This window comes from Condylostylus longicornis, unplaced genomic scaffold, assembly GCF_029603195.1.
Source record: "Condylostylus longicornis isolate FDR11 unplaced genomic scaffold, ASM2960319v2 ptg000055l, whole genome shotgun sequence".
In the NCBI taxonomy this organism is placed as follows: Eukaryota; Metazoa; Arthropoda; class Insecta; order Diptera; family Dolichopodidae; genus Condylostylus; species Condylostylus longicornis.
The window spans coordinates 14,638,889-14,666,588 of NW_026578024.1; the positions used below are offsets into that span (position 1 = coordinate 14,638,889).

Below are 27,700 nucleotides of genomic sequence, written 5' to 3' on the forward strand. Positions count from 1 at the left end.
TACGAAGTAGCACAATTACATATTGTATAACTTATTTACTATAAACTCGTTACCGAAACTGCATTCTTAGTAACACATTTTATGGCAAATTTTTAAGCTCATTCTCGGCTCCTAAAGTATAGATGCGGTATTTAAAAATTTAATTAAATTATGGCATTCTTCAATCACAGACAATTTAAGTGCACATATATTAATTTCCAATGCTTTATATAGAAAAATTTAATTGACAAAACAAAAATTTCGAAAATCTTTAAAAATTGTATTCCCCCCCCCCTATATTTTGGTAATAAGCTTAAATTAAAAAGCATATTTTAGAATTTTTACCGGTGACAAAAATATAGTGAAAAGATTTGTAAAATGTGACAGCTTTTTTTAAACGAATATTCGTTAAAAATAAATAATTGAGAAAATGAATGTATGTTTGTATAGAGAAAACAGATGTAAAAGGAGAGAGAAAAGAAAAAAAATTATATATAGAAATTTAAAATGGAAAAGGAAAACGAAAATTATTGCGCTTGCTCGCCTTTTAATATAAAAAGAAAAAAAAATATATAGACAATTTACAGCATGTTTTTCTTTTGACTCTTATATCCTCGTTAATTTTACATCACACCATGCTATATATATGTATATCATAAGAATAATAACATAGGCATACAAAAACACAAATAATATGTATATGTATACTACGTTTATTATACATTTTGACATTTACTATCTCTCTATATTTTTATGTGTGTATGTATATAAACAATCAACTTTCTATTTTGCTAATATTTGAACTTTGCTGTTTATATAGAACGAGTATTAGTTGTTGTTACCCTTTATGTACGTATGGTATTAAGCGATAAGTATTACCGTTTTGGTTTTTCTACTCCATTATCATTTTTTCTTTCTTTACCTTACTCTCTTTGTTTGATTTAATCGTATTTTGTTTTCTTTTTTTTGAATTTAAAAGAGAAAGCATGATGGAATGTGACGAAAACTTGACGAAATTAAAACTTTCCGTTTACTATTGTAATGATTATTTTCTTTAATAAATGATTTTGAAAACAAAATTTCTGTTATATTTTAACTGTTTTCATTGCGTATTGTATATACACTTATACATAAAATAATAATTGTGTTGAAATGTGATATAAAGTGAAAGAATGAAAGTTAAAATGAAAATGAATCAAAAGAAACAAAAAATATGTAAAACATTGGAGCACTTCCCCTTTAGCCCCCTATAACGAAAAAAGAGAATTTTGATTTTCCTTTGTGTTTTTTATAGATTTTGACCGAATTTGAGTGTCTATTTTTCTTTACTTTTGTGCTTTTCTTACCTATATTATTTTTTTCTTGTACTTTTACCAAATTCAAATTCTTAATAGTATTAGTATCACTTCTCGGTTTTAAAGTTTCAATTCGCCTTCGCTTCTAGGTAAAAATTAAAAAAAAATTTTTAAAAAAAAATTCTGAAAAAAAAAAAATTTTTAGTTTTAATATTATTGAAAAAAAAAATTAAAATATAAGAGAAACACACCCAAAATTTTAAAATATTTAAGGAAAAATTTCTTTAATTTTTCAACAAAAAAAAAAATAAAAAAAAATTTTTTTTTTTAGATCAAAAAAAAATTTATTATTAAATAACAAAAAAAAAAGCAAAAATATAGAAGAAGGAAAAATTTTTTTTTTTGAAAATTTCTTTAAAGAATAAAAAAATCCAAAAGAGGAAAAAAAATGTCTACATTTAAATTAAATAAAATTAAAAATTATAATTTTAACCTTTATAAAAATCGAAATTTTAAATTATTTTCTTTTTAAATCAAAATTTTAAAAAATTTATTTTTCTTATAAAAGGTACGTATGTATGTATATGTATGTACATATTTATATAATATTATTATTTATATGTATATGTGTAGTGTAGCAGAAAAATAAGTAGTAGAAGCGACCCCTATACAATAAAACCGAAAAAAAAGAAATTAGCTTAAAAAATAAATAAAAATCAGAAAATTTTAAATTAAAAAAATATATAGTTAAAAATAAATACATAAAATATATACATATATATATATAAATATGTATATATGTATATAAATATATATTTAAAAAAATATAAGTGTATAATATATATATGTATGTAAAAAAGTGTTATTTTTAAAAAATTTATAATAAATTTTTGGAAAAAAAAAATTTTAATTTACAAAGTGAAATTTAAAAATAAAAATTTTAATTTTTAAAAAAAATATTATTTTAAATTAAGTGATTTTTTTCCGAAAAATATAAATTAAATAAAAATGCTATTAATAAATTAAAAATATAGAGAAAATTGAAAAAAACCACTAATGCAGCAATTTTATTTTTATATTAACAAAACAACAACAACAATAACAGTAGCAGTAACAGTAACAGCATTTGGCAACAATAATTTGGAATTTACTTATAAAAAATAAAATTTTCTTTAATTTTTTCGTATATTTTTTTCTCTCTAATCTCTTTTGTTTTTCCATATTTAATAAAATATAATACATAAATATACAAAACCAATTTAATTAATTATTATTATATACCAATATAATAATTATTATTTTTATTATTAATAATTTAATAATAAAAATTATTTAATGAAAAAATATTCAACTTTTTGAAAAGAATATACAAAACAACAGAAAAAAAAAATATATAAATATATTAAAACTTATTAGCTAATTTTATAAATTATAATAATTATAACAAAAAAAAAAAAGAAAAGAAAAATTAATTGGAAAAATAATATAGAAAAAAAAATATACAATTTATAAGCACACACAGAAATATATGTACATATAATATATATATATATATCCATACATTATGTGTACATATACATATATCGAAAAAATTGAATAAATTATATATACATATATAGAAATATGTATGTATATATAATCGTATAATAGAAAAATAATCAAACTAAACCAAAAAAAAAAAAACAACACACAAAAAAACAAGGATCAGGATCATAGGAGAAAAGCAGAACAAGAAAAAGAAGGAAAATAGAATAAATTCAAAAGAAATTATTGAGTGACAAAAATCAGAAATAAAAGGATAAACATAAAAAGGAAATCTACATATATATACAAAGTTATATACAAACGTATACATAATAATAAAATAGAAGAAAAAAAGGAAATAAAATAGCAAAAATGGTAAATTGGCTAAAAATATTTTTGTTCTTCAATCTTATATATATATACCAAAATACATATATATATAATATAGAAGATATATATTATATAGTATACAAATATATGTTTATATGCTCGTATTTATATAACAGTTTATACTTTTTAAAAAAAAAAGGCATTAAAAGGAATGAAAATAAGAAAATTTAATGCGTCCATGAAAAAAAATCGTATATAAAGTATAGCATAAATATATAATAAATTCATTTATATAGATATGTATATATAATGTACATAATATACGGTTAATGTATTCTACTGTATAGAAAAAAAAAAATTCTCTATAACGATTGTCTCATATACGAGTATTTACACAAACATTTTGTCTCCGAAAAATAAGTATGGAAAAAAAAAAAAAATAAAAGTGTATAGATAAAATGTTTATTTATTTTTTCCTTTTCCTTTTTTTTTCTTTCCTTTATGAAGGTTTGAAAATAAAAAATAAAATTGGTTAAATTCACATTTATTTATACATACTCATATACATACTATGCATATACGAGTATGTTTATATATTTGAATTAATATAAAAATGTGTAATATTATAACAAGAGTGTTTCAGTTTTAATAGTTCTTAAGGGAATCTCGTATAATATTAAAATAAATTATATACAAGTACTATATAATATATTATGTTCATATATGTACTCGTATGTTTATGAATCATATTATATATGATTCATATTCTTGTATATATTTGTGTGTTATGTATAAAATTAATTTTTTTTTGTATTTTCTTATGAGATTTTTGTTTTTTATAGATGAAATTTAATTTTTTGTTTTTTTTTGCTTATTCTTTAACTACCACTTTATTATTATATAAGTTGATTTTTATATAAATTAATGAATATACTATTGTATATATATGCATATATAATTGAATAAGAATTTTGAAATATACCAATTATTGAAATTTTGAATTTTTATATAAATTGAATTTAGAAATTTTTTATTATTCATATGAAATAATTTTGCTGTAATTAAATATTCATTTTGTTATACTACAGGAAAATTTTATTTAAATTTTCTTTTTTATAATATGCATTCATTATTAATAAAAATTTAAGAAAATTATTGATTGTAGAAAATGAAAATTATTTACAAAATCAATATTCAAATATATACATAGAGTTATGTAAAATGTTTAACATTATCTATGTATGTATACATAAATTGCATATACAAAAAATGTTTTAAAATATTAGAGATTTCCATAATTGCAATTAAATACAAAATAATAACTGCGAAGCAGAACGCTGCATAAAACAACACGATAAATATACTATTCTTTACAAACAAAACAGTTCATATGATTATACTGCGGTATTCATACTAATTTCGAAATATTGCAAAAATTTAGCAATAATTATGATTGTGAACAAACTCGTTTAGCAACATTTGTTTATGAACACAAATATACCGTAGTTTTTCGATATATATCACGATAATTTGCGTTTATAAGAGAACTTATTAAATTTGATATGAAATTTTGATGCAAAACAATGGCATTTTCATACTGACTTAAATAAAAAAAAATCTTCAAATGTCATCATAAGCGATGATACTTCAAATGTACCTCATTATATTGAGTAAAACATTTTAATTTTATTTTAGTTAATTTTATTTGTTCAATTCATTTCCATACCGTACTATTTAAATACCGCATTATATTAAATATCGTAAATTGCATTATTTGAATCTTATAAAATTTTCTGTGTTTGTATCTTCATATAATATGTATACGTAAATGAATGAATAATGCACGATCAGCATAATTTTTCTATTTATGCAAATTTTATTTGTGATTTTTATGTACCAAATGAGATTTACAATAAAAAAAATTTTGATTTGGTTTTTCTTTTTTGTTAAGTAAAACTTGAATTAGAACAATTTTTTCATTTGAGTGAAACTTCATATTATGTATGTATGTATATATATGAAATTTATAAAATATTTTCTTGTTATTAGTTAATAATAAAAATGTATTTGAATATCAAAGAAAATTGTGCTGACAAAGCACAGAGTTTTCTATGAAATTGCAATATTAAAAAATATGATTAAATATAGAAAAATCATGTACTAGAGCTTAGCAACAAATTTGCAATTTTATGCTATTAAGAAAATTATTAATCAAAGGGTATATTAAGATAATTAAAATGTTGAAGAGTCTAAAATCGATTAAGAAAAAAAAAATCAATAGTTAAAACATGTAAGAAAATAAGGAAAAAGTCAAAGTTGAACGAAAAATTGCAAACAGGCAAATTTCATATTACTTATGCAAATTTCTAATAAATTAAAATTATTTTAAAACATTATTTATAAAAATTAATTTACAAATAATTGTATGTTTTTCTAATAATGAAGAATTTCAAAATTTATCAAAATTTATTATGAAAATCTCGGATTACAAACTGAATTTAGGGCAATTTAGCCGATTTCTATGTATGCAACAGTTTTTTTTAACCTTTCATAATTTTTTTTTTTTTGTATAAACCATAGTTACATCATATTTTAATCTATGAACATAAAATATACAAAGAGATTTTCTAGTGCATGCAGACATTATTTCTTTGTGCTAGATTAACAAAATGTATACTTAGATCACATACATATACAAATAGACAAAAGACATTATATAAAATATGTATATATGTATGTATATTAAAATGTATTTAAAGTAAATATGTACATTACATATTTAGATATATAATGCTCACCCTTTTTATGAAGGCGAGAAAAGAAAGCAAACAAAAAATAGAACTATCATGATTTTGTTCTACCGAAAAATAAAATTACTATAAAGAGGAAAAGAGTGTAATTTTGTACATTAATATAGATTAATATGTATATTATATAAGTATTTAAATAATATTTCCATATTCAATATAATATATTTACATTATGTAAAATTATACATATAATATATTAATATTTCATAACAGTTATTTATGTAATATTATAGAGGGTATTATTAATATTGAATGAATCATTAAAATGTGTTTTTACTTATATACTTGAGATTATCGTACACATAATGTTGCTGTATTCGAATATATACATATGTACATATTAAATGTATGTACATATTATGTACTTATAATTAAATAATTTTTTTTTATAAAAATATTAATTTATGTAGAATGTGTGTATGTATGATTAAGGGTAAATTTTTGAACAAGAATATGTCTACACATAAATATTTTTAAAAATTTCTGCAAATTAATTAAAAAATAATAGAATTAAAATCTTCTTCTTGAATTCCATCTCCTTTTTTTAGCTCCAAAAATATTTGAAATTGTGTAATATAAAATTTAATTAATTTTTTTTTCCTGTTTTATTTTTCATTAGGTTTTGTTTATAATTTGACAAATCGTGATTGTCAAATTTATTATTATTAAAATAATTATGTTCTCAGAATTCCATGGAATAACCAAAAAAAAAAAATATAATTAAATTTAATTAGAATAAATTAAAATAAATTATTGAATTTTTTATTTTGTTTTTTACATTATTATTTTTATATGCGAATACATAATTATGAAAGTATAAAATTATAATCAGTACTTATATTCAGTATGCTACGAGTATATTCAATGGATTCTTTTATTACAAGGTGTTTAATAAAATTTAATTGAATTGTGTACATAATGGATGGCTGTAACATGCTAGTGTACATTAGAAAAATCAATAATTTTCTCGATCAGGCCACAATAAAATTCAAGAGCACTAATATTTTATTAAGAGTCAGATATTAAAATAAAATTTAACATTAAGTCTTGACGTGAATAATTCAATAATGAAAACTGTTTGCGTCGAAATGTTGACAGATTATGACATTTATTTGTTTTTGTGATATGACTGTATGTTGTTTTGTAAGTTTATTTAATTTTGTTTGTTACCTACAGATATTTTAAAAAATATTGTTTAAATTTTTATTTTTAATAGTTAATAATTATAGCCAATATTTATACAAGTTAATTTATTGCTATGTCTTGTATAGTAAATTATTGTTTGAAATTGAAGGTGTTAATTAAAATTTCAGAGTTTATGAACAGAATATCCTTAAATAACTAGTCAATGAACTTAAGTAACTAGTCAATGAGCAATAATTAAGTCAAAGTCTGTTAAAAATTTTAAATTGTGAAAAATTTATAAGCACTAACAGAGTGTTTTTTTTTTTAAATTATGATTCAATTGAGGCAAATCGGCATCGATATATGATTTAGTCTATATACACATTTTAGCGTACAACACAGAAATAAAAGAGTGCTGATAATATTTCATAATTTTCTTATAATAACTCAATATTAAAAAAATTTGGATTTCCGTGTCACATACTTACTGATACTGTATTAGCTTTATTTTATTCTTCAGCAACACGTCACCCGAATATTGTATATTACTAGTATTATATTCCAATTTTATTTTTTTAAATTCACTAACATTTTTGATATTATAAATTTTTATTTTAATTCAAAAAATTTTTTCAATTGTTTAATAAAATATATCTTTCAAACAAAATACATATATATATATACATATATTTGATCATATTTATTATATATAATGTTAGTATAACTACATTTTTTAAATGTTATGTACGCATTCAATTATGTATAATTTACATAATATATAAATAGTCATAAATTCAACATATATACGAGTAGATATAATATTGTATAACATTATGTCATACAATAACTGTTTAATATAATAGTATATACAAACATATATTGAAATATACGAAAATATTGTATACCCACAAGTTAATATATTTGTATATATAAGCAAATAATATGAATTCTATTATACATACATACATTTCAAGATATAAAGAAAATTCATAATAATAATTTTTTTTCTTTTTGGGAAAAATGAAAATCATTTTTATATGAAAATTTTCGTGTAGGAAGCATAGGAATTATAAAGTTGTAAGAAAATTTAACCTTAAATAGAATATTGTATGAAAAGAAAATTGAGGGGAAAGAAAAGTCGGAATTTAAGAAGTCTATGGAGAATAATAAAATAAGGAACACAAAAATAAAGAAAATGTATTCTATATACTTATTTTTTTTGTTTATATGTACATATTTTAAATATATATTTATATTTACGAGAGTACTTATTTTTCAACTCAGATTTAAATAAAGAGTGTAGTAGAAACAATAAAAATGCGTGTATGAACAGTGGTGAATATACATGAGAGCCGTTTAATAATAAAATATTTTTAATAATATTCATTGTTATATTCTATAATCTATTAGTATAAGTTACAATCTCCTTTTAACAAGAAATTATGTAACACAATTGCTAGAGAAGATTTTAAAAAGAACTTTTAAGAAAGAAATCAACTTAAAATTAATGTACACAACTCTTAATTTCAATTTAAATAGTACAATTTCAACTCTTAATTTTCTAAAGAAGCCGTTTGAATTAAAGTTTTATACTTCTTTCTAATGATATACATATTAGGTAAATTTTTTAATAAATACTTTAAATTGTGTTATTCCAATTGCCAAAGGCCCAATGTTTAAAATTGATTCATGTATTGGTACCATAACTTAACATGTATGAAGAGTTTTAACCGGTTCAATTGGTAACCAAATCACTGAAATGCAAATTTAAAAAATTTTAAGTCAAAATATAGAGAAAAACGAGAACAAACAAGTTAGAAAATATTTATTAATTTAATTTTATAAAAAATAATACGTTAACTAATGGAGCAGTTATCAGTTTGTAAGTACACAGTTTTAACACTGGAAATAATTCTATGATATTACCAGAGTGTAATAATATATTATTCTAACTAAACTCTAGAATTCAACTCAAATGTCGCCTTTGATATTCAGCAATTAAAACTATATTATTGAATAAATCATTTTTACGTAATAAACGCAATCCGTTTTATACTTAAAGCTATTCACCATTTTTTATTTTCAATTTGGTTTTTTGAAAAGAATTTCATTTAAAGAAAATTTAATAAATTCCAAAATAATTATTGGTAATTTTTGTACGAACTTTTTCTATTTCACCACTGCGTGAATATTGCAGTTAGTTCATGTATTATTTTAAACATACATAAATTTCTACATATTGTTATGTATGTACATAGATATGTCACACATATAAGTACATTATATAAATAATACATGCATAATATTATATTTATATTTCATGTACACCATATACAAGTATAATGATAGTTGAATAATAATAACAGACGTGTGGTGTATTCAATTATTTAATAAATAAAAAAATAAATAGAAAGTATATATACATAAGTATATATACATATGTACATACATGCACATATCTTATATTATATTTCTGTAGAAATTTGTACTAAAAAAAATATTCTTGCAAGAAAATTTCATTCAAATGTACTAAACGATCAATAACTTGTTACTAAAAATAAGTGAAAAGTTTTTTTTTTGTTGTTTTGAAATTGTTTTTCTTTTGTATGCATTTTACATAGAAATTTTTTGAAATAATTTGAGATTTTGTTGTTTTTTATATAAAAAACCCAAATTCTTTTAATGCTTTCGTTTTCTCAAAATTTTAAACCTACGCTTAGTTTAAAATTTCAATGAACTTTTTTTTTGTTACGAGAAAGACTGTTACGAAAATAATAATAAAAATTTTCCTTTGTTTTTGTTATTGAAAAATGATGAAAAAATATTAAAATTTTTATGCTTACACAAAAAATAAAATAAAATTGTAATAAGGAGATAAAATTTTTAATTGAAATTTTTTTGTTGAAAGGAAGAGAAGATTTTCTGTAAATCTTTTTGTAAATTTTTGAATTTATAGTAGGTTTTTTTCATATAAAATTGAAATGATACCTTGAAATGACAAAATGATATACCTGGACCCTATAGGAGGAGATGATATAACAGTTATCAAGATAAGAAAAAATGGTGTATTCTTATGAAATGCGTGGTCTTATATTGACCAACGAAGGGAAGAATACACCTCAAAACTCAAAAATTTGTACAACGATCAATTTTCCCTAAGTTTTTTACTAGAAAATATTAAAATTGTCAAATTTATTAATGGAAACATTATGTTATGTTTTAAAAACATTTGAAAAATCAATTTTTTAAACAGCATTCCAAACTTTGTTTTCGTTTTTTGTAAAATATCAATGAAATTTTTTAGTTTTCAATTCTCATTTCAAAATTATGACTATATTTTGGTTATAATTGTTAAAGAGTAATTTGCCAACTTTATGCTATCAATCCATTATTAAACTTGGTTTCTCAACACATTGAAAATTTTATAGTGGAAACTTAGTTAAAGAAAATATTAAAAAATTTTAATTTTTGTGGGCGTAAATTTGTATGTTATATACATTACACCTCTTTAGTTTTCAAAAGACTGAAATATGGTTGATGTGGCTTTGTTGATTAACGTGTTTTTCAATGTGTTGAAGGACCAATTTATAAATGTCAAAATATCACAATATTTTTAATTTTTGTCTTCGGTTTTAAAAACGAATACGATAGAGCTTATTCTGCTATTTAATAATTTTTCAAATTTGAAATGTCTAAATAGTATATGAGTTCTGTAAAATATGAAGATTTTTTCAAGTTAAAAGATGGCGATCCAGGCCATGATCGTAAGAAGTAACACAAATTTTCAGTTCTGATCGTTCAGTGTTAAAAAACGAATACGGATATATTTTTTGACAAATCTGATTCTGCTATGATTTTGACAAATCTGATTCTGCTATGAAAAAACAAAAACGCTCGAAATGAGTGGCTTCTTACAATTATTCACAAACTACTAACATTGAGTGATATTTGTTTTTGAATAACTGCAAAATACTGTCAAACATGACATTGCGAATTGTACAAACATACATTAATTTGTAATGTGATTGGAATGCTTTGAGAAAAATTGTTAAAATAACTAAAAATATTTCTGAAATATTTTTTAGTATTCATTTGTGTGGCATAAATACATACATACAATGAAAACTAATATGCAAATTTATAATTTGTTTTGTAATAAAAGGTTTTTTTTTTCGGGTTTTCAAAATTTTCATAATTTCATTCTTTTAATAAATATAAGGAATTTTCTAAATATAAAATATTCAAAAAAAAATTATATTAAGCTTAAATTTTTCTTTTAATTTTTAAAAAAATAAATAAAATAATAATAAATTTTCCTTTATTTCAATAAATTTTCATTTCAGTAAATTTCAATTCATTCATTCTTCCAAAATAAATTTTTTGTATGTTTCGTACATTATTTATTTTTTTACATTTAATTCTATTTTTATATAAAGATAAAAAGTACCAAGTCATATTCAAGGTTTTTTCGTAAACTAAAATATTATGGAAAAGCACTGAATAATCATTTTTAATTCCAAAACCATCTGCTTTTCCGAATATATGAGTAAAAAAAAATTTTCTTTCTTGTATTTTAAAATTTATTACGAAAATAATATATTTGCCATAAACATAAATACAAATACGAATATATATGTATAATTACATATATTCCACATATTTTACTAATTTTAATCATTAGATTACAAATTTATTCATGATATTTAAGTGTGTAATGTTATTTTACAAAATTCATACACACATACATACATACACACACATTTATAGAAATTGGTTTAATCAACAAAGTTGAAACGATCAACATAAACGCAAGTATTACAGAAGGAAGAAGAAAAAAAAAGCAAATTTATAGAAAAGTTGTGGAAAAATATTTTTAGAAAAATTTTTTTTTTTTGGTCAAATCCTTGAAAATTTTTGTATACAGTTAACCTAACAGTAATATTATGTTTATTTAGAAAAAATTCATGTTTCGTTTTTTATTTTAGATTGTGGACGTTAATGGAAGAATTGTAAATTTTGTAGAAATGTGAAATAAAATTTGTCCGGTCCAACGCATAATTTTGTTGTATTAACGAAAAATATTAAGGTTTTATTTTATTAACGCTTTAAACCTTTATCGGTTAATTATCGGATATACATATAGCAGACTTTTTTCCAAAAATTTGCTGAACATTAGTGTGCACGAAATATTGCTTATATTATTTATCCCCTTGCTTATATTATTTTTGCTCTCAGTCTTCAGATATTTGGGTAAGATTAAGAGCGATTATAAACAATAGTCTTAAAAACTATTTTCCCATTTAGTTTTTACTTAAATACGGTGGTTTGAAAAACAAATTTACAAAGTTTAAAAATTAATTTAAATTTTATTTTTTAAAAAAAAAACTTGAAAATTTCTTGTAAAGCCCAGTCTCCATAATTGAGTTTAATGTTTTTATTCGAGAATTTCATTTTTTGAGTAATTTAAGAATTACTTTTACCGGTACTTCTATCAATCGAATCAGATGTTCGAGATAAAAGAATGATTTTCGAAAAAACAATTTAGTAAAATTGATTGGGGACACATTTTTTTTGTTTGTTCAACCTATTTAGAGTTGTTGAAATTAAATCAAATTTTGCTGGGTTGTAGATTTAAATACGAGTAGCTGAAATAATGCTATGTTTTACAGATTTTATAATATTTTCTTTTATTGTCAACAATTTTCAGTAAATTTCCAAAAAAAAGTTTTAAAATTGGTTTATAAAATTAAAATTGAAATTTAATTTTTGAGAAAAATTTTCATATTTCTGAACGTAATTTGGAATTGAATTTGAAGACCACTGATAGTTTTTTGATATTTAAATTTATTTCGAAGTGAAGAGTAGAGAGAATAAGTGTTTCTGGGAACTATTCGACTAAAGGGTTTTTTATTAGTAAATTTGTAAATTTGTACAACCGGGGTAACAGTACACCGCCACCAGGCGTAAGAATCTATTGTACTCCTCTCTAATTGCTACAACACCCTCGTGAGACCCATCCTCCGGATAAACTCGAGAGCCGTGTGAGGTCCGCAAACCGCAACTTCACTCTTTTATCATAATTACAACCGAATATATTTTTAGAATTGAATTTTATATGTCGATTTAATTTTCTAACATTAATGTTAATAAAGTTCGTAATTATGTAAATAAATATCGGAAAATAGTTACATTAATTATTTCACGAATAAGAAATAAAGAATTTTTGCTAGCATGATAAAGGTTAATAATGTATAAAAAACGATATTATTTTCCGTCCACCAACCATTAATTTGAATTAATTTTAATTAAAGTATTTAAGATAAAGGATTAGGTGCTTTTATATTTAAAATAAAATTATTTCCTCATTGTTCAGGTATTTGAAGAAGGTAAATTTTATAAGAAATAGGTTTTTGGTTGCTTAAAACTCACTTTAAAATTGAATGACAAAGGAAATAAGATTATTTTCAATATTTGCTTTAAAAACTTTCTGGGAATTTTTTAATTAAAACCCTTTTATATTTTGTAAATTTTAAAAATTTAAATATTTCTTTTTTAATTATAAAAATTTTCAAAAATTAATAAAATAATATCAATTAATTTTATTGAAAGTATAACGTACATACTTGTATATTTCAAAGTTTTAATTAAAACAATTCATTATAAAGAAATCAAAAAGTTTTCTATAGCTTTGCTATTCTATATATAGATTCGTATTTGCTTTTAAAAAATTTTAATTTCTCGTTCTTAAAGTATTATATTTGCTATAACCATTTATATGACAAGAAGTACATGTGGGTGTGTTAAATAGCTTATTGAATTTCCAAAATAAGCATACAAAACTTTCTTAATAAATCTGTATAGATATTAAGTAAATTTATTGTTCAATTAATATACAATATTATTAAAAGTACCTTGACAATCGGCCTTCTTGCCTTAAAGGTATGTAGGTAGATTGAAAGGAATTTAAAACATCAAAAGCAATATTATTTTTAATCACAATAAAAATAATGAGTTATTTTGAATTTAATTAATTAAATTTTATTTACAAAAGACTAAAGAAACAATATATACATAAAACTTCCTATGGGGTTGTGTTACCTAAATTTGAGTTATATATTATATGACATTTTGTTTTTACTCATTAAAAAATTTATTTGAAATATGAAAGCTGAACGACAATTTCGGAATTTCAAGTTGATGTAGTAAAATCGCAGCTTGAGTTTCAAGATGATTTTAAGTCGAGTACCGAAGTTACCATATAACCGAAGTAAATATCATATGTTAACTGTCAAACGGTGTGTTAGACTATGCTGACTTTTTGGCATTTATGATTCCATCGAGTTTTTTTTGTGATTTTTTGAACTCGTTTCTAGCTAAATGCTTTTGAAAGCCAAACAGCCTGAAAAGTCTTATTGATTATTTGCTAAACGTCTATATAAAATCATTAAAATCATTGATGATAAATTGATTCTGATGATAAAGTATCAGGCCATAAAAGTAGTCAAAAATAAAACGTCTTGAATGCTGTACGAGAATAACCACGGTAGTCATATACTCACAATAATTTTCAAATGTTAATGCCATGTTAATTAATTTTTCAATATTTTGATATAAATAAAGAAAAAAGTGCTTAACGCAATTGTATCAGGATAATTGGATAACTTGAGTAAAAAAACATCTCCTAAGGTAGAAAAATGCCCGAATTCGTACCATTAACTTGCCAAATTTCATTCGATTTATTGTAACTTGTTAGTGATAGATAAGTAATTTTACCAATCAGAGGTACAAAAATTAAATTAATTGATTATTTGTGATTGAAGATATTTGTTGTAAGTTGTTTAAATCAAATGAATCCACAAAAGGTAACAACAAACGTTGAGTTTTACAAATGTACAAAATACCGAAAGCAGTAGCTGTTTGTGACTAACTGCTATTGTTAGCTCTTTGATGTGCTTCTTTATTGAGTTCCAATTATTCAATTTAATTTGTTTTCAATTTTGAATGAAGAAAAAAATATTTTTATAAAGAAACCAATTATAATATCCTTCTTTACCTTCTCCTCAAAAAGATTAAAATTTAAATAAATTTTTCCAAATTTTCTATATTTTTCTAACTAAAACAAGCAAAATTTTTTCAAATAATTTAATTTCAATAATCGCATTATGCTCCTAGATATATGAGAATGGCACTTTATTTTAAAATTTCCAAATTTTTTTCAATTGCTAAATAAATAGTTTTAGGAAACTTTATAATTAAATTTTATAGAGTTAACAAATTATTTGATTTTCGTAAAAGAATTTTCACTTATTCATTCAATTAATTAAAACAATTATAAATTTTATTTGCTTTTGGTAAACAAAAAAAAAATAGAGAAAAGAAAATAAAGCATAATTGCTTTAAGTATTTTAAAATAATCCCATTTTGATGAACAAAAATTTTTGAATGCCACTAAAAAACTATTATCATCTTCCTTATTTATTAATTTAAAAAGGATTTTCATCTTTCATCTAAAATTTCTTTTGTTTTTGTTTTCTCGTTATTAAGGCTATGGAAATTGTATTATTCTGTTTTCCTTTAAGTTTTATGATTCAGTTGCTAGTGCATACCTTTAAAATAGAATGTGAATGAAAAATTTTTTGAAAGAGATCTCAGTTTTCCAGGTATATTTTTTAATATTGTTTTTTTTTTTTTTTAATTTAAATTAAATCCTTCCTTACAATTGTAATATTTTAATTTGATTTTTCCTCTTTATTTTTTGTATACTGTTATACAATTTAGAGAGATGAACTATGTATACATACAAGATTATTAAAAATTATTTCATGTACAACAAGTATCCGCGCGTCATTAAAAAAAATAATTATAAAAATTTTTATTATAAAATTTATTTTGTTATCCTTGCTGTCATTAATATCTCCCCCCTTCCCCTCTCTACTATACCCCATTTATTAAATTCAAATAGAAAATAATCTTGTAAAGAAATCAAATTAAAATAGAAAAATGAAAATGGTTTTAGTTTACTTGTGTCAACCGACAAGTTTTTTGTTTTTTGAATTTTTAGCACTTTTCCAAATAATTTTTGAAAAAAAGTGCTTATTAATTTCACTCTGTCCGTCCGTCCGTCCGAAATTTTAGGGGCTTTTAGATATTAACAAATTGTTCATTTCGTTAGAAGAAAATTTTTTTTCCAACTCCACCCCCTCTCAAGTTATCGCCTCTTGAAATTTGTAAACTTTGAATTTTTGACACCTTATATTTCCGAAACCGCAAGCTTTTTCAAATTTCTATAAACACAAAAAGCTAACGGTAAATTACATGACATTAAAAAAATATAATTATTTTTCTTAACTCACACAATTAAACCTTAAAATCGAGCATTATGTTAACTCCTCTTTATATTAATTTTTGCTTTATTTCAAAGACTGCATATATGCCACATCCTAAATATATGCAATCCTAGAAATAGTTTCATTTATGAATGAAAATAATTTTAATAGTGTGATAGGTATACATAGACTGTATTTAAAAGCAGTATTTTCACTTGTTGAAGGGAAAAGTGCTACAATACAAACCATTGGTTTGACCAAACTTTATTACCGACCGTATTGTGTAAACAATAGGTAGGTTATGTGATGGCAACAAATTTTGCATATCGAGTTTTCGGTGGGAACGTACTTCTCCATAGTAGGGAAGTGTAAATAAACTATTTTTAGCAACCTGTCGGTCTGTCGGTCTGTCGGTCTGTCGGTCTGTCGGTCTGTCCGTCTGTCGGTCTGTGTGTGCACGCGTGTATCTCAAGTTCGGCTGAACCGATTTTGATGAAATTTTATATGTAAGTTTGTTTCCACCGTGGCACGGATCGATCAACTTTTGGTGTATATCAGGCCTCGGGAAATGCACTTTTTAGCGGGCCTGTTTTACATTTTTGAACATTTTGAAGAAAGTATTCAACCGATTTACTTGAAATTTTATATATAAGCTCAGCTCGACCGTCCGCAAAAATTCGTATGTTTTGGAAGAAATCAGGCATCGGCAACTAGACGTTTACTACGTTCCAAATATACATTTTTGTGTATATAAAGAGAAATAATCAACCGATTTCATTGAAATTTAATATATGAACTCCTCGTATTAAAACAATGAACATATGAATTTTTTGGAAAGATCAGGGCTCGAAAACGGATTTGCGGGCCGATTTTACATTTTTCACCATTTTGAAGAAAGTATTCAACCGATTTACTTGAAATTTCATATATAAGCTTTGCTCGATCATACGCAAAAATTCCTAACTTTTGGAAGAAATCAGGCATCAGCAACTGGGCGTTTACTACGGGCCAAATATACATTTTTGTGTATATAAAGAGAAATAATCAACCGATTTCATTGAAATTTAATATATAAATTCCCCGTATTAAAATAATGAACATGTAAATTTTTTGGAAAGATCAGGGCTCGAGAACTGATTTGCGGGCCGATTTTACATTTTTCACCATATCCACAGAACAAATTGATGGAATTTCTTGAAATTTGATATTTGAGTTCTGGTTGTTACCCAAACTAACTGGCGAGCATTTCAGGGAATTCGAGTAGCACAAAGCGAAACTCTACTAAGAGCCAAATTTACATTTTTCTAAGTATGTTAACTATAAGCTTACTAATGTCCTAAAAATTGGAAAGAAGTATTTAACAGACATTTTTATAATATTCTGTAACACTTTCATTTAACTAGACAATACACAATGCGGTCGGTTATGTGCTGACCACATCAGATTTTTTTTTACTGTCAAGGCTTAAAAAACAAACACAATACGTAATTTTTTATTATTTTTTAGTTTTTTTGTTTTAAATATTCCAAATAGTAGAACACAATGTTGTGTATCTTTTGTACATTTGTATTCAATATTTGCTTATTCCTACATGAGTTCGTGTATTAACAGTGGGTATACAATGGAAAATAATGAACGTTGAACTACACTGTTTAAATAAATAGAAAGTGCACTTTCATAAGCACATATTTATAAATTTTGTTAAGTTATTTGCATTTTATTAAAATAAATATTGTGATACGAGAATTTTTCTCAATGGGATTGACAATTATTATTGTGAATATATTTAAATTGCAATATTAAACAAAAAAATTTAAAGAAAGAATTGTGAATATATTGGAATTGCTCTCGATATTTATCGAAATAAATTTGTCATTTTCGATTCAGAAATGAGAGAAAAAAAAATGTGTTATATCAGAAAACTTTTCATTGGGCGCTATTTTCGCATAAACAATTTTTTCTTGAAAAGTGTAATTTATTAAAAAATAAGAAAAAAATTTCTTGAACCTATCGGAATTGTATAATATTTCCAGTTTTTCCATTTTCAGAGAAAATTAGAAGTTTAGAGAATGTGCGACGAAATTTACATTGCATCGACATCATATGTTTTGTTGAGATAGAGGCGATTAGTGCATTTGCAGACATTGTGTTATCTAGTCTTCTGATTTCTGGAATTTGAATTTTTGGCAAATTCAAGAATTAATTAATTAATCTTATTGTTATTTTATCTTTATCGATATTTTTTATATTAAATATAAAGCATAAAAAATCTTAAGGAATTTATTATAATTCGAATCAAGAGGAAATCATGAAAATTATTAGAATTTTAAATCTTCACAGCGACTTCCAATCTTCAAATGAAAAAAAAGGTTGTGAATTCATTCGTAAATATTTAAAATGTTTTTCCCTATATAAAACTGTGTCTACATCATGCCTATATACAGTGATTAACAATGTAGTACACTGAAATACATAAATGTTTATCCTAATGACCTCATTTGATATATTTGACATGTATAAAAATTTTGTTCATATGTTTGTGTACATGTTTTTTTTTCAGCATAAAAACAATTTTTTATGTACATATATTCTGTTGATTTCACTTTTTAATTTATTTTTTTAATTGTTATATAGACACTTTTTTTAATTTTTTAATAGCTTTTCATTGTAAATTTGCTTTATATAAATTTTAAACTGATATACTTATAAATTTTATGAGTTTTGTTTGTATTTTTAAGTATATTTATACTTAAAAATTTTAAAAGTTATGTTTGGCATAACATAAAGTTATATTTTGCATACGAATTTGAAAAAGCTGAAAAGTATGTAGTACCTTTTATGGCAATCCAATATTGAAAACGGCCATTTCGCAGTATGTCAAATACGTGAATTCTAACGCGACATGACGTACTCATCATAAATTCCAATATACATTGCCAAGGAGACTGATTATTATTTTAGTTTTTTTTTAAAGACTGGCTCATAATTGATTTTTATATGTGGATAAAGTGAATGACAAAGAAAACATTTTCATTTTTGGCTTATTAAAAAAAAAATTTAAAATGTCACTTTTTAAAATTTCTAAATTGCAGGTGATTGTCATTTGCAAAATTAAGTGAATGACGTAATTTATATGATCGTAAAATCTTTTGGGAAACGTGCACGTTATCATTACGTTAATTATTCAAATTGTTAATTTTTTCTGTCATAATTTCAAAATTAAGATAAATTAAAGAAATTTCAACAGAATTTCAAATTTTATAAAAATTGATTTCGAAACTAAATTCTAGACTGCGAAATTATAAGTTTCTGAGCAGAATAATAATATATTTTTTTTTTGTATTTCAAAAATTTACTCTTTAAAAATTTTTTTTATTCATGATTTAATTTTTTACCACGCTTAATTGAAATTTGTAAGACCAATTTCCTATAGCTATGCTACTTTAATATTTGATTTCAATTTTAACACAATGGTTAATGACGTTTAAAGTATCGAATATGATTGATATACACTATGCGCACACTTTCCGTTTCGTAGAGAATACAAGGCCATTTTTTACGTAAAATATGTATTATAAAGAATTCGAAAAATTATTAAAACATATAAATTAATTCGAAAGAATGGAAATTGGAAAATTTTTTTTTCGTTATTATATTAAATGTGAAATTAATGTGAAATGAGAAAAGTTTTTGATAGCTTTTCTCATGCACTATGTTATACACGCAATATTACGCGACGCGCGTATACACATACAGTTTTCAACATAATTTGTATTTGTTTTTCTTTCTGTTTTTATTTATTTTCGCGACATTTCAACAATAGAAATACATAATTTTTTTAGCTTTTTTAAAACATAATTTTTACTTTGTTTTTTTTTTTTGGTGCTCAACATAAAGTTTATGAAGAATGCGATTATATAACGTGTACATTTATTTGTATATTATGTGTGTGTTATACATATATTAAATAAAAGGAAAACAAAAAGAAGAACCATAGAATAAAAAACACGCGACATGTTTTCGTAAATAAGTTGTGTTTGCTGAATATAAAAAATTTCTCTTATATAACATGAAAATTTCATGTTTTGTTTCAAATTTATTAAAGTGTTTAAGCTAAAAGCATTATTTTTTTTTTGTATTTCAAAAATTGAGAGGAAAAAGGATATTTTTGTATTTGTTTTTTAACTTTGTTGTTTATTTTATCCACTTTCAGAATTAAAAATATTTGAAAAAGTTTTCCTATATTGCATGTATTATAATAGTTGTATACTATACTACTATAGGATAAAAATCAAATATTTATTTTGATTACATAATATTTTGTATATGGCTTATGTATCTTACTCGTGTTAGATTGAAAAAATTATTTTAATAAAATTTCTATAATTTTATAGCAGTTTGATTAAATTCGTATAACGCTTAACAGTATAACAGACTATGTGTATAACAGTATAATAATTCCGACTGGATAAACTTGAACAAACAAAATAATTGAAAAATCAGTTGTGTGCAAGTTAATTCCAATAGATGGTTTCGCTTCATATTCTGATATACATATATGAAAATAAATGTCTTACCTTCAATATTAAAGTTTATAGATTAGAACTTTCACTCGCATATAAGAGGTTTTCCATATAAAACAGGAATATTTTGAAGCGTTAAATATTCCTGTACAGAGAACATACAAAATATGGTATATTCTTATTTTCAATTATAATTTAAAAGTTGGCCAAATGCCCAGCAATTAATAAAAACTTAGATAGATTATCTACTAGAGGAATTAGTTTTAGCAATTTTGTGACGGATTCCCCTTTATCTTATTTCATACCTTCATAATTAATTAATTTTAAAGTTTGTTTTGGTTCACAAAATGTACATACATACATTTTTGGAAACCTCACTTCATTTAAAAAAGAATTAATAGTAAATTGCCTTGATATGAATATGACGTTCATAATGTCAGTTTTTTGACAAGACAAATTGTCACTTATGTGGTCTTGTGTGCAAATGTACCAACATTGGAAAAAAAGAATAATTTTTTTCTCAACGACTTATATCCAATTCGAAAAGTCGTATATGAAGAACGAGGAGCAAAAATGTCACCGACATACATTAAATCTCATAAGAATCTCATAAAAAGTAATGACTTTAGCGGTTCAGAATTAATATAAAAACGAAAATAATGATTTTCATCTTTTCATCAAAATTAATTCGTTTTTCAGGATAATTATTTTTGTCTTTTCGCTTTATTTTAATTCATTTAATCATCATCGAAAATGTAAAAATAAATTATTTTTTCTTTTTTTCACAAATAATATCTTGAATAAATAAAAGATGAATTCATAAAAATAAATTGTAATATTGATTATTTGAAAAATAAAATATAAAAATATGAAACAACAATAAAAAGCTAGAGAAGACTTAAATCTTCATATCTATGCCAAACTTAATCTTGATGGCCTCTTCCCTTGACTTAAATTTTAAATAGAAAAGAATAGAAGAAGATCATAAATTTTCTTTTCTTTTTAAGATAATTGACTTTTTCCTTGAATAATTTTTCTCAATTTGACCTCTAAATTATAATTGCGCTCTCAAAAATTCTTACTTTTATGACGACACTATAATAAATTATTCTTTTTTTTCATTGATACTTTGTATGTATACATACATATATGCATATAGTCACATATATTAAATTAAAACATGTTTCATATAGATTAACGATACTAGTATTTAAATTTTGGCTCTAATAAAAGAATTGGAGACTCAGTTTTTAACAACAAAAATCGAAACCAAAATTGTTGAAGTTAATTTGGACCCAATTATTGTTGTTCATGATTTTAATAATTCGAGTATACAATTTTGTTTTAGAAATATCAAGGAATTTCATAGCCAATTTATAAAAGCCCCTTGAGAAGTATAAGAAAATTTTGGTTATTTATTCAGGAAATTGCAAGCTAAACGGGTTTTAATTAAACTCTTCTATATTATTTTAAATAAATTAGTCTTCATCTATAAATACATCGCGGCTTAAACTAACCCTAATTAGTTTCATAAAATTATGTATGTGCTGTGTGACGAGCAACATTAGCGGACCCGCGTATAAGTGTTGCGTTATAACTATAAGGTTAATGCAATAAAATATATGATACAAGTAAAAGTGGCAATTCTCATTTATTAAATTCAATATGAGGTTTTGATTTTATATTACAAATATTTTAAGATGTTTAATCTTTTGACAGTCCAAAATGAAGAGAAACATAAAATTTCTAAACTTCATAAGTGTAGCGATACCACATTCACTACTTTTATCTTCAATACCAAATTTAATTTTGTTAATGAAAATTGTATCATTTATGTGCATTCATTATTCTCTAAAAACATATTTACTTACACTTGATTTCTCTTTCTCTCATATGTTCACAAAAGAAAAGAAAAATCTATTATTTTTAACAAACGGCTAATTTGAGTTGATTGCTGAAAATTATTTAAGAGAGCAGGAAATTTCTTATAAATAGAAAATTGATTGCAAACTTCTCTTTGTTTTTACTTCAGAACTTGAAATAATTTTATTATGTTCTGTCTCTATGTGCATCGAATAATTTCTTAAGAAATTTAAGATACCTGATAAAACTTTTAATTGAATTCTTTCTCTTTTCTTATGCAATATCGTCTAAGAATTGAAATATCCTTGGTGTTTTTCACACTTGATTTAAAATTTTTTTCAACTTTATAGTTGAATCAGTTTTGTAATATAAATATTATAAAGTTTAAATATTTTGTATGTGTACGTACCTATACACGCGAAATATATAGTTATATATATAGGTCAGGCACCATAAAATATATAGGAAATTTCTTTTACTTTTAACATTTTGTTCCACATTCTTATTCGATAATTTTTCATCATAAATTTTCTTTTTATTTATTATTGTATAGGCAAATGAATCAACACTTGTATTAAATTGGAAAACAAAAAACAAAGTCCTACGCCAACTCTTAGCATTCAATTAACCCTCACATTTTATTTTCGTTTTCATTTTTTTTTTTTTGTATTTCTGTACAATACTTTTCGTATTTTTCTTCTTGAACCTCATTTTTCTACTTCTATTCATACCACCCTTTAATTTTTAATCCGTACAAATGAATTGGTGTATAACATCACATATTTTATAACATACATAAATATTTATTCACAAAACTTAAAAAATAATTCTTGAAAACTATGAGATTTCATATGAAAAGTTTTTCTTGGAATCAAATTTATGGTAATTTTTATGTTTCACCTGTTTACATATGCATTTGAATTGTGTTTCTTAAAAATTAATAAAAAATTATTATGGGCAGTAAAATGAAGCTATTGACATATAAATTTTGTGTGGGTACTCGTATTTTATGTTTGTCTTTGACAAAAGGTGAGTAATAAAAACTGTAAATTGGTAGCAATTTTCAAGAAAAATGTTTATGCGAGTAAAAACTAACCTAAAAATTTTAAATTAACATTAATTGAGTTTAACGTATATTTTTATTATAAATGCTTATTACTGACATTTGTCGTAATTCTTTCTCAATAATTATCTTAATGCGGCTGAGGCATACGATAAAGAGAGCATTAAAACATAACCCACACGGGAAAACATAAAGTAGAGACGTCGAATATGATTTATAGAGGAAAATGACAAGGAAATTCCCGAAAGCGGCAATATCTAGCAAACAACAGAGTGGTTATGTGGTTAATAAAAAGGTTATGTGGAAGCCCTATCCCACCAAAGGTAGTGAACAAAGGGGCGAAAATGAACACATTATAAAAGTTTCTAGACTTTACTTTTCCATTAAAACATAAATTGCTTAAAAATAACTGACTTTTTATATATACATATTTATGTAGAAAAAAAAAATTTGCGGAATATATTTAGTATAAGTATACAAGAATCCGTTAAGACTTGTAAAGGGGTGTACGACGACTTAAAAAAAATTTTTCTTTTCTCTTTAAACATTTGAAAAGTTCTCAAATATTTCCTTGTAATATGTGCTACACATTATTCTATATGTTATTATATACTATGTATGTATAATACTTGCATGATTATACAAACACATGTACTTTATAATCGTATTTTCTGTTTATTAATATAAGTACGTCCTAGATGAAACAAGGCCAACTATATTTTTCCTGATTCTTTTATACCTTGTTCTTTTGTTTTTGTTCTTTCTTTTTTTATTTTCTTTATATATTTTGTATAATATTCAAAACTTATTGTAATATTGGAAAAGCTCGATCCCCTTAAGCGTCTCATTTGTTCTTTTGCCACTTTCGCATATTATAATGTGTATAGTTTTTAAAAATATTTTAATTGTGCAGCGGGGTTATACATGCATAGTCATGGATAGAAGTGTAGAGGGGACAGGGAATACACTATATTATATGTTTGTATAAACTGTTATACATATAATATTTAACTATAGTCGTACATTATTATTATGTTCATGTTTAAATATATATGTTTTTGAATTCGCGTATAATACCATGTATATATAGGTGTATGTAGACACCAGTAGTATACAATAGGTAAATAGGACTAAAAAAAAAATTATTTTGTATATTGTGATATTTTTATGCCATTTTCTTTGCCAAGTTTTTACAAAATCGATACAAAAAAAAAAAGCAATTTTTTTTCTTGGTATTTATAATGATACGGTTGAACAGCGATTGAAATATGAACAGAACAGAATATAGAGAATGAAAAAAGCATGCAATGTACACTACAAAACTTAGAAACCCCTAGAAATAGGAAGTTTTTTTTTTATTATATACTTATAATATTTTTTGATTGTATTTTATTATAATTATTTTGTTTTTTTTTTGTTTTCTATTGTTATTTATGAAGTGAGGGTGAAGGAAATTTGTTTTTCTGATTTATATAGTAGAAAATCGTATAACAACTTAAGAATATTATGCGGTAGCATAGAGAATAAACTAAATTTAATGTAAATTGAGAATTGTAATTTTATTTTATTATTTTTTGATAAATCATTTCAAACTGTCATTGCAATATTAAGAAATTTGGAGATATTTTGAAATTACAAATGACATTTCTGTAGCTGATTTTTATTCTCTTTTATTGTCAGTTTTTTCGGTTTTTACTTTCAAATAAATAACTGAAGTCCACTCTAAATTTGATTTTTACATTTGAAAAGCAGTCAATTCGTCACTAGTGAGCCATTGGGTGTTAGAAAGCTCAAATTCAATTTCTCAAAACTGAAAATTTTGACATAAGAATTGACATTTTGACATGACGTGAAACATTAAGATCGTAACAAATTGAAATTTTTAAGACATCTTCCATGTTTTCTTTAATATTTAAAAAATTTTCATTTTAATAACTGAAAAACAAGGAAATTTTTCTCGAAGTTCAAAATTGTCTTTTCCATTTTGAAAAATTAAATTCCTAATTTCGAGTTCTTGTATGTCAAATTTTCTATTTGACATTTGAATATAAACGACGCAACATCGATTTATAAATTTGGATTTAGTGGATTAGAGAATGGTCAATGAACTATGAAACTAAAACGATATTGAAATTATTTTTATCGATTTTTTTTGCAAGTATGAAATTTTTAATATTATTAAGCTTAAATTGTTATACAGATGGCAATTGTGACAAGAAAATAATTTTTTACATTATTTTTGTTTTTTGTATTATGAATTCTTGTATACATACATACGTACAAACGTTTATGAGAATAATTTTTTATTGTCAGTGGTAATGTAAAATCATTATTTTTCCATCAACAATTTTTGTATTTTTTTTGTTTTTTCAACGAACAAGAGGACTTTCGTGGTTTTTGAATGAAAAACAAAAATAAAAAATTTTTAAAAGCGGGGAGGGGGAGGATTTGTGAATTTTCTACCGTTGAACCACATAATTTTTCATTTCTAAATAAATACATACATACATACATACATAATTATGTACATTGTGTGTCATTATTGTTACACAAATATACCCTAAAAAAGTACATATACAAATACACCGAGAGTTATTTTAAATGAAAAGAAAATTCCCTACTGATTTCTTTTTTTTTTTTTTAGAGGAAATAAAATTTTCTTTGCTTTCTATTCAATTGATTTGAGTGCTTTCATTATACTATCGTTATTTATAAAACCATTGAAAATACTAAAAGTCTAAAGTGGATATTATGCCATTATAGATTTTAATAGCTATATTTTTGTTTTATTTTTTTTTTTATTTAAACCATAAAAAATTAAATTGAACTCATGCTTGATTATATTGTTAAAATGACAAATTAATTATTTTTTTATTTACATATATAATGTATTGGTGTACTATTTATAAATAATGGCATATATATTGTAAATATTTTATTTATATATAAAAATGAATAATAATTTGAGGTTAAATAAAGAAAATTGAAAATTTATTAGGATATTGACATATTTAGTTTGTGTTTTATTGTAATTATGTGTGATAAATGCATTTAAATACGGGAAATAATTATTTTTTATGTTCCTATATGCATAATATATGAATGAATTTTGAATTTTTTCAAAATTAATGAATTTAATCAGAATTTTTCAGTTATCCAAATAAACAAACATAAGTATACCTTACTATACTTAGTCTTATAGCTCTTGATAAACTATTTCCCGTCCAATTAGTTCAGTCGATTTTATTCTTTGCATTCCTAGACCCCTGTAACTTGCAACATTCATTTGGACTTATATATTGCGTCTATAACTTTTGTATGCACATAATTTAAAATTTTTGAAGATAGTATGTTTGATTTGAACAGCTTGTTATGTTTATAAATTATTTTTTGTTGGCTATTTGTATTTCATCTTCATTTACGCAAATGTCAAGTAAATTACATTTCTATATGCATTTGAATTAATAAACATATTTAATAAAATATTTTCTTAAGTAATATCTAAATAATATTTTATTTTAATTTAATTAAATTAAACATCAACATGAATAGAAAAGAGTGAACATTACTGTCATATAACAGGCATCGACAACACAACTATTAAATGCGTACATATTCTTAAAATAAATTTCCTAAAAAAGGAAATATTTTCTTGACATTTTTCTCATTAAATAATTTTATAAAATTAAAATAAGAAAATTTGTTAAAACTAAAAGTTTAAATAAAATGTAAAAAAATTGCATATTTAGTGGGGCTTTACAATTGTAACAATGAATATAAAAAAATTTTTTAATTTTTTAAAAATTGAAAGTTTTTCATGCAATTCGCTAGAATGAACTTTTTCCATTAAAAATAATAAATG

At 23.1% G+C, this 27,700-nt stretch overlaps 1 protein-coding gene across 8 annotated transcripts in view; it reads left to right on the plus strand.

Moving 5' to 3' along the window:
* The first annotated feature begins 1,387 nt into the window (after window positions 1–1,387).
* The window catches only part of LOC129611825 (probable sodium/potassium/calcium exchanger CG1090), a 64,589-nt gene continuing 38,276 nt past the window's right edge, over window positions 1,388–27,700 (plus strand). For 2 of the 8 annotated variants that reach the window (XM_055525201.1, XM_055525200.1), the window contains exons 1-2: window positions 1,388–1,423; window positions 1,843–3,173. In XM_055525201.1, the coding sequence (XP_055381176.1) occupies window positions 3,171–3,173 (3 nt within the window). In that variant the 5' untranslated portion in view covers window positions 1,388–1,423; window positions 1,843–3,170. Of the gene's footprint in view, window positions 1,424–1,678; window positions 3,174–27,700 lie in introns of those variants that run through there. The other 6 variants (XM_055525206.1, XM_055525202.1, XM_055525203.1 and 3 more) reach the window with 6 other exon arrangements.